This window comes from Amblyomma maculatum, chromosome 5 (assembly GCF_055883805.1).
Source record: "Amblyomma maculatum isolate TAMU_Amacu chromosome 5, ASM5588380v1, whole genome shotgun sequence".
NCBI classification, from domain to species: Eukaryota; Metazoa; Arthropoda; class Arachnida; order Ixodida; family Ixodidae; genus Amblyomma; species Amblyomma maculatum.
This window is the reverse complement of record NC_139348.1, coordinates 138,665,566-138,680,107: the sequence shown is the minus strand read 5'-3', so window position 1 is coordinate 138,680,107 and position 14,542 is coordinate 138,665,566. Positions and strand designations below refer to the sequence as shown.

General features: G+C 45.2%; 1 protein-coding gene across 1 annotated transcript; it reads left to right on the top strand.

The window, feature by feature from the left end:
- The first annotated feature begins 1,425 nt into the window (after nt 1-1,425).
- Nucleotides 1,426-14,335, top strand: LOC146189720 (endothelin-converting enzyme homolog). Its single transcript, XM_084605332.1, has 3 exons — nt 1,426-1,818; nt 6,946-7,629; nt 13,367-14,335. Exons 1-3 carry the CDS (start codon nt 1,426-1,428, stop codon nt 14,333-14,335), a joined length of 2,046 nt encoding a protein of 681 aa, XP_084461458.1.
- The last annotated feature ends 207 nt before the right edge of the window (nt 14,336-14,542 follow it).

Below are 14,542 nucleotides of genomic sequence, written 5' to 3'. Positions count from 1 at the left end.
TATTTTGTGATTGGGCTAGAATTCGTAAGACAGATGCGGGGAAGGCGGAGAAGAACGAAGTACGAGCATTATACACGGAAGCGAAGAGTCATAAGTGTGCGGAGGAAGCCTGGCTGCAACGACAACAAGCTGTCAGAGGCCGCAAGCAGAGGACTATTCTGGTTCGTAAGGCGAAAGATTCAAGCTGAAACATGAGCGTTACCAGGAAGCTGCTGAAAATCATAAATGAAGGGCTGAAGCTGAGTGGCATGTCGAGCTCAAACGTCGACATCGTTTGATAACAGAAAAAGAAACGGGTATGATAAATCTAGCACTTGATTAGCAACAGCTGAGGCAACGAGTGCAGCTTCAGCGTCCTCTTAACCTTTTCTTCTTGATTTCAGCTAGAATGTTGTTAGCTGATGGTTACTCTGTAACCTACTGTGCTCGTTTCTTGTCTCCTAACGTTACACCTATAATTTTTATTTCGATAGCTCTCTAAAGTATTTTGACGGATTTTGGAGTTGAATATATGCGTAAAAAACGTACCAGGATGCGTGATTGAATGTTTAAGGTCTGTGTCGATGAGAGAATGCAGTTAGCAGCGCTTGAATCGCCAGCTCTCTTCCGTGCATCCGTGGGACATTTAATACGGCTACCTTACGTTTGCCATGCAGTTAGCGATGAGTCTGAGCTAAGATGGACGTTTGAAATGCTTTAAGAAAGACAAGCATGGAGAAAGACGTTGGGACACCGAACTGTTGAGAGAATGCGATTGAGCGGGTATTCACCACTGAGGCACAATAAAGGGCACAAGTATTTGCATTCGTTGTCGGTGCCTTCGAAACACAGACATACCGATGAGGGGATTGAGAATAACGTATAGTGAAATGCGTAATTTTTAGACTAAATGAAGACGAATTGCAAAAGAAAGTGAATAAATATAGGTGATTTGAAGGAGAGGATTCAGTGTATATGCGTAATTTTTAGACTAAATGAAGACGAATTGCAAAGGAAAGTGAATAAATATAGGTGATTTGAAGGAGATGATTCAGTGTATAAAATGCGCTTGACGAGCCAGAAGTAAACATTTGAAAAGTCATGTTAGGAGACATTTTATTTTCGCCAAATCTGCTGTTTGAAACTAACATATTTAAACGGGCAACATTGAATTGCGCAACAAACATTTGCTTCATAAGACATTATGCAAAGGACTGCAAATTAAAGCAACAACAGAAGCACAAACCGCGTCTCTGAATTCATATTTCAAGCAGTCACATTCCTAAAGTAGATGAACTTCAATAGAAGAGAAGAAAGTGATTTGGTTCTTGGGATATTATGTTCATTATCATCATCACTACCATAGCCCCGAGAAGCAGGCGAAGTAAAAGAAGCTATCGCCCACAGCACACGCTCTGTCTCGGTGTTCATTCCCTCAAGGACTCAATGGGCGTGTTGAACCCGCCGGCAGTTATAATAATGGGAGTCGTGTACGGGGTCCTCAAGTGCGTGATAGAACAGGGGGCACTGGCGGCTTTCCCTTGGTGCGACCATCCAACCCGTTGCTTCAAGTACGCCGACGAGCTGGCGGCCAGTCGGAGCCGAGACGTGGACCCGTGCGACAACCTGTTCGAGCACGTGTGCGCCAACTGGGAGCGCAACCACCCGCTGCAGCCTAGCGGCCAGTTCTCGCTGCTCCAGGGACGCGTGTCCGTGCTGCTGTTGGATGCCATTGAGAAGCCGCCTGGCGCATCGCTGCGGCCGGCCGCCGTCCGGAGAAGTGTGGTCGCCTACCAGGCGTGCCGCGCAGTGCAAGACAAGCAGCGAGATGACATGAAGGTGAGCGCGGGGCCACAGCGCCTACACCCGATGCGTGACTGCCGTTTCTTGTGCATGAAATTGTGGTAGCCAACACTGCGATATCGGGTATATTACAGCCACTGACAGTAGTTTCTGCGCTAAAACGTTGGCACTACGCTGACGGGTATGTTTTTGTTTTTAAAGTTTCTGGTCGTTTGCCATCTGTGGAACGCATGAGGCACTATAGGTCCAGAAATAACGCGAAACTCGCACAGTATTGAATCATCGTCGTCGTCGTCATCATCATCATCATCATCATCATCATCATCATCATCATCATCATCATCATCATCATCATCATCACCCTGACTATACCCACTGCAGGGCGAAGGCCTCTCCCATATTTCTCCACTTAATCCGGTTCTGAGCTAGCTGCATCCACTTGACCCCTGCAAACTTCTTAACCTCATCCGCCCACCTAACTTTCTGCCGCCTCCTGCTACGCTTTCCTTCCCTTGGAATCTAGTTTGTTACCCTCAGCGACCATCGGTTATCCTTTCTTCGCACTACATGTCCTGCCCATGTCCATTTCTTCTTAATTTCCACTAGAATGTCGGTACCTTGAGTTATATCTCTGACCCACTCTGCACGCTTCCTATTTCTTAATATTGCAATATAGCTAATGCTATAAACTGCGGATAGGTCTTGGGGCTCTTAATGTCAAAACCACGCGACCTCACGCGGCAATCGAATGCACTCAACGATCGCAAAGTGCAACATTGATGGCGCCACTACACGATTCGTTTTTGGTCTAGAGAGTTGTGAGGTCACACGGAGTACACATTGACTAAAAGGCTGAATAAATTATGATTATAGGGTCGCAGTAAATCATAAACGCCATTATGACATGAAACAATGTAACAATTTTTTTTTTCGCTTAAGAGAAAATTGGGTCGAAGTGCAAATCGAACTTCACCCTTAGGGCGCGAATCAGGCACTTTAACTCTGCGGCATGGGAGCATCTTCGCCAAACGCAGTTAAACAAAGGCCGTGTGTATTGTGGCCAATAAAATATTACAAATGGGTCCATGTCAGCGAAGTGCTAAGCCTATAGGACAGGTCGCTGAAGAAACCCAGCAACGCTATCACGCCATATCCTCAAAAAGTTGGCTAAATGCTCTACGTATGCATTAATAATGTAGTTTTATGGTTCATTTAATAGTTATTCCTCAAAGGAGCCTTGGTCGACATTACATTAGGGCTGAGGATAACATGGCGAAATAGAAACAGTCATTCTTAAAATTATGGACCATGAATTACAACGATGAATGAGCTTCCTTGATGGCAGACTTGAAAAGTTTGCTGATGCTGGCTACATCAGCCGGGATGCCATCCAGTCACGGGCAGCTTGTAAGAAGAAAGATTGCTGAAATGTTTTATTATGGGCGTGTCCAGGGTGATTCGTGTGTTTATGACGGGAATTGCGATTAGAGCGCCGGAAGACTTGATCGGATACTGGAATATTGTGAAAGAATTTATGAAATAAACTTCGACGCACTGCGTGAGGACGAATGACTAGCGTAAGTAATTACAGTCCTGAGTATAGTCCCCAGATGCTCGTTTGATATAACTAACCTGATGCTATAAATATGGCGGGACGATTCTGGACTGACTCATTGGCATTTTTAGATTGACCTGATGGGGGATCCTAGGCAAAGTTAGCGTATTCGAGTTTCGGTTTGATGAACGACTCGTAGTCTAGTGATTTAAGAAAACTTGGTGCGAATGCAAGCTTCCGGCGGATGTACCCCAGGAACAGTTCAAGTTAAATGGCCCTCGAAAAACTATTTACTAAAATTATAAAACGCACACGAGCAATATGTATTTCATCAACCGTTACCGTAAAGCAAAATTGTTAACCTAGCTTTATTAGCACTGAAGATATCGGCTATCGAAAGTCATGCTCCTTCTCTACTCCCTTAACTCAGCCTAAGCCGACACACAACGAAAAAAAAACAAGTAAATAATACGCGAAAGCGCCTGTTCACGTCACATCCCGTTCCGCCCACACAGCTAGGGATTGTCCAATGAACGGGCGCGCCGAGCAGTCCCATGCAACGTCAGATGAGAGATATGCGCGGGGACGAGTCGCCTCAATTGGTCGCAAGCGGTCGTGAGGTGCACTTTTAAAAGTTATTTGTAAATTATAGACTCCACACAAAACTTTAAAATTTGACTCGAACACTCACAAGGACCACCTGTACGGATTTCTTGCATAAGAATATTGCCGCAAGAAGCATTTCAGGGGCCCTTTAAATAACTTGAAATGTGAACGCCAAATACTTGCAGTTATCTCCGGAAGGAATTGCTTAGTTCTGTACAGTGTACTCGGGCGAGCAAACGTTTGGAAGTCGCTGAAAGGCCATCAGGGCGGTTTTGCAAATATGGCACTGTAATTTGCGAACAGTCGTATGTGTGAAGAAAGGCAGTGTGGTAGAGCAGTTAATTACATTAGAAAACGAAGGCGGCATTGCACAGTACTCTGGGGATGCCAGACTTCACGCGCAACATGATGTTGAATGATAGTAAGGACGAACTGAGAAGAAAGGCAGTGTGGTAGAGCAATGATTTATATTCGAGAACAGAGGGGGAATTGTACAGTACCCTGGGGATGCAAGAATTCATGCGCAACATGGTGTTGAATGATAGTAGGAACGAACTGAGAACGGTCTGCTTGAAATATACGTATCCAGTCAACGATTAAGGGATGAAGATTCAGAGGGGATAGTTTGTGATTTAAGTGATGATGAGAAACTTCACCGAATGTGTTTTCGAAAGCTAGTAACCGGGCATTACAACGTCTATTGCCGTCTAAGGGTGAGTGTAAGTCGTGCCGAAAGGGGCCAGCTTAGTTTTACATGACCGACCTGTGATAAAACCGTGCTAATGTTTGGATGGGAAAAAATTTACGGATGTGATAAAGTACCAACATGCGAGTATATTGCTACGAAGATGACGAAGCGGGCAGTGGCGCGGGGCGGAGCGCTCGCGCAAGGCCCGCTGGCCATTAAAGCATATTTCATCGTCATGTCATCACGTCGTTCTGTTTGTGTTGTGTCGCCGTGTTCCATCGCTTGTCATGCCACCACGTAATAATATAATATGCGCCATGATTTTGCAACACACTCGTGAGTGAAATCTGGATATAATTGAACGGGGATTAACGCTTACCTCTTTATACAAAGGGATGACTTTACCAATCTGCTTGTCACGTGGTAATGACCTCGAACGACTGCTCGAAGATAAGTGATAGAATGAAACTGCACACAGTTTTACGAGTTTTCAAACACTTTAGATTTCTGTGCGTCAGTCCACAGTAATAAATTATTTGTGTCTTTCGTTTAATAAATGGTGCCACTTTTTTGAGCCCTGGATGTTTCCTGTAGGGGCAGAAAAATAACTGTTCTGAATAAAAAATAATAATTGATGTCCGAAACAAAGGATTAGCTGTGCAGTGAGGTTCGCGTATACCTTTTATAATGCACAATTACTAAATGCATTGACAAATTCTGTACAGAATTTTTGTGTTTGTATGAATGCATTATTGGTGTTTTCCGCTTAAAAAATTGTGTTGATTTTACGCTCATTATTTTCTGTACAGGCATAAATATAGGTGTTTCGAAATCAATGAATAATTGATACTCGAAACAGAGGGTTATTTGCATAGTTGAATCTCCTTCGATTTGTCACTGTCTTCGTCACATTTTGGCTGGAAACATGCTGTTAACTGTGAGTCGTCTAACAGTATTGTCGTTACTTAGTCTTGCACGTTTCAATGTAATGCACAGAGGTATATTAAGATTTGTCACTTTGGGAAGTTTGGAATGCAATATTCAACAAAAACATCAGAAGGACCAGTGTACAGTTGTGAGTAAAATATACTAGCACAAATGACTGGCAGCCAGAGCTGTGATATACCTCACCATGCGGCAGTGCGGTTCGCACACGTGCCTATCAGGCCGTTCTCATTTTTGCAGCACACGGGGGACGGCAGGAAGAAACCTATATCAAACGTGCCACCACCCGAGCGTCAAAGTTCCGCGCTTATGTGACGGTGAATTATACATTTCTTTTTATCTCAGTCTTCATGAGCAGCGATGGTTTGTTTTTTGTTTATTTCTTTGTCAACAAAATTAATTTTGCTGAGTCTCTCTAATACTAAAGATTGGGAACCGCCTGGTACTCTCTCGTTATCAGCTTCTTCGTCAACCGCAGCGCCACGGGTTCTGATTCCGGTGATGCGGTGATCCGTGACGTGTGCTAATATTTTTTACTCGTGACTGTACAACACAAACAAGTTCAGGTGTTCATAGAAAATGTGTTTCAGGTTTCTATGACGCAGTATTTGTAAGCAATTCCGAGTATTTTAGGAGCACACTTAGGCCTACGCCCCGCACGTCAAAGTAGTGGGACTGTTACCAGGTAACCGAAAATTTTTCCCCGCTAAAAATCTTCCTCTGGTTTTCCGTTCACCTTATTTTGAGGCAAAATGAGTCAAGTATTTCACGTTATCTTGTGAAAGAAACATTAGACATATTATAACATATTAGACATCGTACCATTCGGCCAAGTTGCTCCACATGACAATAACAACTGCTTATGAGCATATTTAAGCGTTAGCTTCCTTGAAGAAATAAAACTGCCTTACCCGCCGTGGTGATACAGGGGTTAGGACCCTCGAATACTGTTTCCAAAGAAACGGGATCGAATCCCGTCTACGACGGCCGCTTTTAGATGGCGGCGAAAAGCAAGGCGGCCGTGTGCTGGGCGATGTCAGGGCACGTTAAGAACCCCAGGTGGTCAAAATTTTCGTTGCCTTTCACCACGGCGTCTTTCATAGCCAGAGTCACTTTCGGACGTCAAACTCCATAAACCAAACCGAACCACTGAAGGTGCTATCTGAAATAATTGTGAGTTGTCGCAGGCTATACAATCTGCGCCTTTCGCTCAAGCTAGAAAAAAAATATCCTGACAAAGAAAAAGAATGGACATCGAGAAGATTTTTTAAAATCACATCAATCGATCGCAGCGTAGCCGAACTAATCGGAAGTGTAATCGATCTGTTCCGCATGTCCACAATAATTGGGCGCATTTCCGCTGTCGCAGGTCCTCTACGACGTGTTCAAGAAGTTCAACTTCGAGTGGCCATCACTGTCACTGCCAGGCAATTTCGACCCGTTGGATTTCCTTCTCGGTCTCTCTCTCGACTATGGCCTGGCGACGCCATTTGTGCTCACTCTAGAGCCGTACCTCAAGACCGACAAGCGGTACAGCCTCTCACTGGGTTTCGCCATCTTTCAGCAGAATGAGACGTTCGAGAAGAAGGTCCTTGAGTCCTGCCTTCCGGCCGTGGCACCATCGACAAAGCGCATCTCGGAGATGGCGCAACGCGTGAATAACGCATACGTCGAATGGAACTCTATCTTGATCGCCACAATCGCCGATGGACGGCTGTCGCGCAACTACAGCACGATAGAAAGCCTGGCGAACGGTACTGCGCCGATAGCTAACCTGGCCGACTGGTTGCGCGTCATCAACGAGCACCTGCCCCAGGACCGATCCATCCATAAAGACGAGAACGTACTGGCGTTCGAAAACGTCACCGCGGTGCTTCGCTTGATGCTCAGATTGTCGAAGCGGTCCGACAACTACGTGGACCTCGCTCTATTTGGCGGCTGGATCGTGGTGCTGCAGGTTTACTCCGGTGCTTCGTACCCGCTGATGGAGTGCTTCCATGAGTCGCTGATTGCCATCAGATCGGCATTTGGCTGCCTGGAACTCGTCAACGAGGTTAGTGTTCTTTCCTCTGGATGCCTCTTTGGAAGACGTGCACGCACCATTATTGCGGAGTGATCCCTGGCTCTTAATACGATGCCGGTAATTAACGCGGTTCTTCTGAATATTTCGAGCCGGTAAAGATGACAGACCAATAGTGACGTTCTAAGAGATCGCTGTCAAGTTACAATGCCCTGAAAGATAAACTTGGTATAAAGCGGCTTGTCTTTGTTGGCAAAGGCTCTGCTTACTGTTGTGAGGGGTGAAGGCGAATGCATACTACGGCTGCTGTGGCCAAGCAACGAATGAACTATAAATAGGCGTTCGCACAGAGTCGGCTTTCGGCTGTTTCATTATAACCTCTTCACGCGCTACGTCCACATATGTGGACGCGAGCCAGATTTCCCTATATCTTTGCACAGAATGCGATTTTCCGCCTTTGAATTTGGCACCCCTAACATTTGGACTCACCCTGTCCGGGACGTGTCACCATCTCTTGTCGCTAAAGCGAAATGTGTTTTTAAACAGCAAGTGAAAGTGGACGTCGAAGGGTTTTATGGCACAGCTAATCAGCAGCTCTTATTTTTCCATTCCTCTTTCCAATCCGATGCCTAATAATACTATTTATTGTAATGAATGTGTGGGGAATGTACGTGTTGCATGCCAGATTTTATTGTCTTCGACATAAAAAAGGTGCTCCGGTGAACTTACAGAGTTTCGCGTCCACAAATGTGGACAGGGCGTCTTAATGCCGAAATTTTTAGTGTCCGCGGAGCTTCGTTGTTTCGTGCAAGAACAGTACGTATTACGCTGATTTGCGTGCGATTGCGTTTTTTGTAAGGGCACCAAAGGACTGGAATGACCTTCCTGCTTCTGCTGTTAGCCATTGCAATCATTTCCTCTTCAAGCACTTCATTGAAAAACTCATCTGCATCACCTAAGGCCCACCCCTCATGTAAAACTTCTTCACAGGGGCATTTGAGGTATTGAAAAGAAAAGAATTGTCACAGTCTTGAAGGCGCAGAATATTCTCAGAGGAAACATTTTTTTCAGGCTTATTAATTAGTTAGAAAATGCAGAAAATATTGCAATGTTTTCATTCATGTCGCATCTTGAGGCGCCATGTCCACATATGAGGACGCGAATAAAATAAAAAAATTATTTGCATAATCGTTTATATTTGAATTCTTCCTGGCCTACTAAGCATGCATGGCGCAAAAAAGTTTTATTTTCATAAAACTTAATGGGCGTCTGAAAGGCATAATATTGTTGTTTATAAAAAGCACAGGATTGCACTTAGCTCTGCTTAAGAGTTTAATGGCGAAAGCCTTTCCTCTTTTTCTTCTACTTCTTCCCTTCTACGCCTAGTTGCGTCGCTGTGTACTTGTTAAAATTTCATCTTTGGCTTCGCTGCCGGCGATATCGGCATCTCAGGACTCCTCTCTTCGACTTGCGAGAATGAACTGACTTATATTGGTCCTACGGTCTTTTTATAGGGACTAGGTCTAATTAATTGAACGGGCAAATTATTTTATTATATCGGCGTTAAAGCCTATTGCGACGTCTGGCTTGAACAGCTCACGGAATCTCGCGGACAAATTTCGCGGACGCGATATTTTCGAGACACACACACACACACACACACACACACACACACACACACACACACACACACACACACACACACACACACACACACACACACACACACACACACACACACACACACACACGCACACGCACACGCACGCGCACGCGCACGCACACGCACACGCACACGCACACGCGCACGCACGCACGCACGCACGCACACGCACACACGCACACATAGCCGCCATAAGAGTAATTCTGCAATCAATGTATGTTTCTGTCCTTAAGAGCCTTTAAATGGGAAACAGCACACCACCGACAATAGCACTCTGGTTCTAATCCCTACCGCAGATTGGTTTTCAAGTGCAGTAGATGTGCAGGAAACGTGCAGGTGGAGCAAAAAAAAAGTTGATTTTAAGGCGAAAGCCTTTTATGGCTCATGCTGTCGAGGACAAACGTGTCCCGCTTTTGCGGCGGCTCTGATTGGCCGAGGCGGAATGACGTCATAGAGGTTTCGACCAATCACAGAGCACCACCACAGTATGCGCGAATGCGTGCTTTATATGGCCAATCAATAATAAAACACTTATGAATAATTATACAGTAATACTAATGAACAATTAAGTAATGTAATAATAAACATATAATAGAAATTAGGTAGTTAGTATTTACATACTTAGTACATGAATAATTACTAATTGGTAAATGGCTAATTCATTCATTGTAATTGCTAATTAGTTGCAGTTGCGTAGTGTAATGCGGCACTCAGGCTTTCGCCTTTCACTACCAAACCAAACCAAACTACTTTAGTCTCTAAAGTCCCTTGTAATTTTTTAATCTTTCACCCGGTGTAGCCTGAGCGCTCTTCACGCGACAACGACACTTCCCCGTGGCTGCGGCTCAGCGTGGGGGCCGCGCTGCGCTAGGCACGTGAAAAATATTCCGAAAGCACCGTGGAATCTATACTGCAGAAATGCGAAAGCCTAAGCGGTGCTGGTGCACTCGTCGCAATAAGGCTGCTAATGCAAAATTGAGTGAAAGAAAAAATATCAACCGCTAAAATGTCAGTTTGATGTCCCCCAATAAGAAATAAGAAAAAAACTTGTTTTGCATTCGAAAGTAAATTGTGTTTTTTTTCTTTTATATCTTATTCGTTTGTGCCTGGGAGCACATGTATAGAGTACCACTAGGGCGCTAAATAATCGATCGCTCTATACATATGGATTAATGCGGGCTGAGGCAATTGAGAGCCTTTAAGTCTTTTTAAATATACTACCATTTCGCAATAATTCTTGAGAAAAATAGCTCGGTTTTCCTATTTTTCTTCTAGGCCGAAGGGAATGATGACAAAGTGATAAAAATACGCGCGTGGTTCCTACACCGAAAAACTCCCACCTGGGAAGATGCAACTGCTGCACTGCATCCAAGCTGTGAAGTTCGCAGCATTCTACACCATGCGAAATACCTTCGATATATTTGGGATAGAAGCTATGCCTGTTGGACCAAAATACAGATTTTACGCGTTTTTTTTTATCAGGCGTGTATTACGCCGAGACGATCCTGGTGTGTGAACTGACAAACGGGCAATCACGAGGTATGAGGTTTAAGCACTGCTCTGTTTTATTAGAGAAGTTTCAATATTCATCTCTAAGACGTCATTCTTTTGGCACTTAACTGGCAGAGAGTAAGCGGTTGGGATGGCAATGCATGGGCTGGGACCATAAAGAAAGGTGTAATTTTAGTTTCCATTTCTTTCGATTTCCGGACGCCTGCCTGCTTTGGGCGCGTTAAATGTTACATTGCGAACCCATAGGGCACTTCTGCGAACTTCACTTAATTTTTCGTGGTAATCTTATTTTCAATAACGTATTTAGGCAGAACCGTCATTTTCAATTCCATGAATACAAGGCAAGTCCTTGCCATTCTACCTTGACTGAGTGAAGGGGTACGGTAAATTAACGGCCTTAGTATTGCACCGCCTTTCGGACCTATTTCAAGCGAAAGTGCACCAGTAGTGTAAAAACACTCCGAGCTCTTGTTTTTTCAGCTGCTACATACAATCGTGAGCTTTAGAGTCAGCAAAATTCTTCGGCACGTTAAAGCTCTGCACTATCCAGCGTTCCCGCTTCTGCCAATGGTCCCGCAATATTGATGTTCCTGTACTGCAGGCGAATTGCAGTATTTTCAAATTGACTTTGCTGGACAGTCGACCTCGAAGGCGACCGTGAATTCGTTTGACTCGAGTAAAGTTCGATTTTACGGGATCATTACAAATGCACATTACTGACGGGACCGATTCTGCAATTTTTTTTAAACCGAGGTAGGAAATAATCCATTTAGAACATAACACAGACCTTTCTATAGATGGTGTACCCGCGTGCGTGGATACCCTGCAAACAGTTGAGAACGAGTGAAGAAAGAACCCGTCGCCACTTCTTCCACGCTTTCGCCAGGTTCTACAATAAAGGATATTCAAAATGCCAAGTGTTCTGGCAACACTGTTATCGACCGCTATGTCGCGAGGGGCATTTTCAGATTTTGTGCTGTAGGTTACTTTGTGTGTGAAGGTCGAATAAGCTTTCGCCTCAGAAAGATTTTATTTCTGCAACATGACACAGCTGCCTTCAATGTCATTTGTGAAATTTACTACACAGCTGAGTGGGCTTTCGAAGCTGACTGATGCAGCAGTGGTCGCGTTTCGCGTGCACAAAAGGGGGACACAGCGGAGGCCTACTGCTTGGCCATTGAGGTGCACGCTTAGCCATGTTTAAATTTATGCTTGGAATAATGTCAAAGCGCACTTCGGAGAAAATCATTTGGGCGGATATATGTCATAAATGCAAAAACGTGCTTGCGATAGAACAACTTTAAAACATCAGATTCCTATTTGATTTCGTAAAACGTTCCAGGCTTAGGAGATGTATGTAATCTGAAGTCAACAGTGCCGAACACGTTCGTAGCTTCTGATTTGTTTCTAGCTGAGTATCACACCACCGTGCTACATTTTCAGGAGTGTACTTTCGGCTCTGCTTAATTGCAAGTCAATACACATATGTACAACTCCAATGCTTTGCATGGGGAAATAGTTATGAGAGAGGAATAAGCACAAAATCAAGGTAAAAGCATTCGGTATGTGAATATACCCGTGGTCAAAAGCCGAGGGTGGCAAATTAAAAGACTATAAAAACTTACTTTATGCACTTCGCAATACTTACATCTCATTCACGTTGCTAGTTTAGACATTTAAACGGCTCCTGAAATCCCACGTTGACAATATTGTAGTGGAACAAATTTATAGATGTGGTATTTGCGAGAGTTGGAGTCATAGTTAAAAGTTTTTCGTGCTCTTACCGACCGCTTTCAGCCAATTTGGGTGAGACATTGTGCACAAAGCTCCCAAATGACGTCAATGGGGCTTGCTACGCGCGCTCGCTTATTGAACACTCCCAAGTTAGGCGAGCAGGTAGGGGCGTTGTGTAGTGTCTTGTTTTGTTTTCGTTTTTATTTCGTGTCGACGTGGAGAGGACGAGTATACTTCTCAATCGCCCATATGTTTGGTGCTAGTGAAGCCTTAAATATTTTCGCGTTGGGGAAAGGGGACTGATGGGATACCTAATGCTCGTGCGCGTTTTCTAATTTTTATAAAAGTGAACCGAGAACATTCTCCAAGTGAAACGCTATGCTTTGCAACCTATTTGATAAGATGCATATGCGTGAAGGCTGGGACAGAGGAAAATCGAGGTAGACGCCTCACATTTAAGATCTCAATAACGAGCTGAAAGCTTGACATTTACCGCTCGTAGCCTCATTATTCTGGCTGCATTGGCATCTTATACGTGGCGACGGACATATGGGAACCTCGTGTCGGGAGGATTACATTGAAACAAAATGTATAAACCGGCAAGCCGAGCTCTTGTGGGGCTAATTGTTCGCAGTTGTAGTACACATGTTGACCATTTATTACTGCGTTGCACCGAGGCACCATTTTAGTCTCACGTTATATTTCTTTACTGCTCTTAGTAGTATCGTACTGAAAGGGACTTCTTGTCGGGGCATTTCTTCGTGTAATAAATACCTGGAGATATCTCAGCGCCTTACAGCGTTTTATTCCCATCACTTGCTCATATGCAGCCTGAAAAACCAGTCTTCCGGTCAATTGCAGGTTGCCCCGTACGCTCTAAGCCGCCTGCTGGCTGACGAACTGGGCCTGTCCGGGGCCATCTCCGCCACGGAAAAAGTCTGGATGGCACTGCGTACCAGCACGCAGAGGAACTTCGCCAACCTCACCTGGATGGACAGTTCGTCTGCAGCAGGCGCCGCAGAGCACGTCGGGAGCCTCATTTCGGTCGTGTCTCTACCAGCACACCTGAAGAGCGACGAAGCCCTGGACGCGTACCATGACTTCCTGCAGGAGTTCTCGCAGCCATTCTTGACGTCGCTCCTGGACACCCGGCGCCGTCTATCAGACAAGTACAAGCGCCTTCTCAGACCCAACGAAAGCGTAATGGTGTACCGAGAGGACAATGCGCTCAACATGATCGACGTGAACGCGTACTACATACCCATGAACCACCTCATGGTCATACCCTCGGCTATCATAGCTCCACCGTTCCTGACCATGGGAGTGCCCGATGCGGTCAACTATGGAGCCATAGGCAAAGTATTGGGCCACGAGCTGACGCACGGCTTTGACCCGATGGTGAGCAACACAAGCAGGACGGGCGACGAGATAACGTGGTGGAGCAGGTCCTCGTACGAAAATTTCGAAAAAAGATTCTACTGTGTTCGTGACCAGTTGGGAAATATCACGAAAAACAAACTCCATGCTTTCGCCGCTGTATCCGAGACATTTGCGGACACAGCTGGCACTGAGAAAGCATACTTGGCGTACGAAACGTCGTCTCAACAGCAGGGTCTTCTGGACTACACGCCGGAGCAACTGTTCTTCATTGCGTCATGCTTTGAGTTTTGCGGCCCGAACGCTTACCATTACCGGATGCCCCCAGGTCTGTATCCGGCTCTCGCGCTTCGCTGCAACCTGCCGGTGGCCAACCACCACCGCTTCTCCGAAGCCTTTCAGTGCCCCAAGGGTGCTCAACTGAACCCGGCTGAGCGATGCACCTTCCACTGAGAAGAGCGAGCGCATTGAGAAACCTTGTCCTCCATTCACGCACTTTCGACTTCTTTTCCACCATCATGCTCGTGTACCTGAGGGCCCCACGGGGCGCAATACATTAACAGACGCGCTACACTTCAATCCACCTTATTATAATGTATGACATCGTATTTCGGCTCTTACAAATGACAAATATTGCTTATTGGGTGTATGCAGGAAGTA

Excerpts from the sequence above, each read along its gene's own strand:
- LOC146189720 (XM_084605332.1), top strand. The coding sequence starts at position 1,426 with ATGGGCGTGTTGAACCCGCCGGCAGTTATAATAATGGGAGTCGTGTAC. Across the intron at positions 1,819-6,945 it reads AGCAGCGAGATGACATGAAG|GTCCTCTACGACGTGTTCAA; the intron begins GTGAGCGCGGGG and ends CCGCTGTCGCAG. Across the intron at positions 7,630-13,366 it reads GCCTGGAACTCGTCAACGAG|GTTGCCCCGTACGCTCTAAG; the intron begins GTTAGTGTTCTT and ends GGTCAATTGCAG.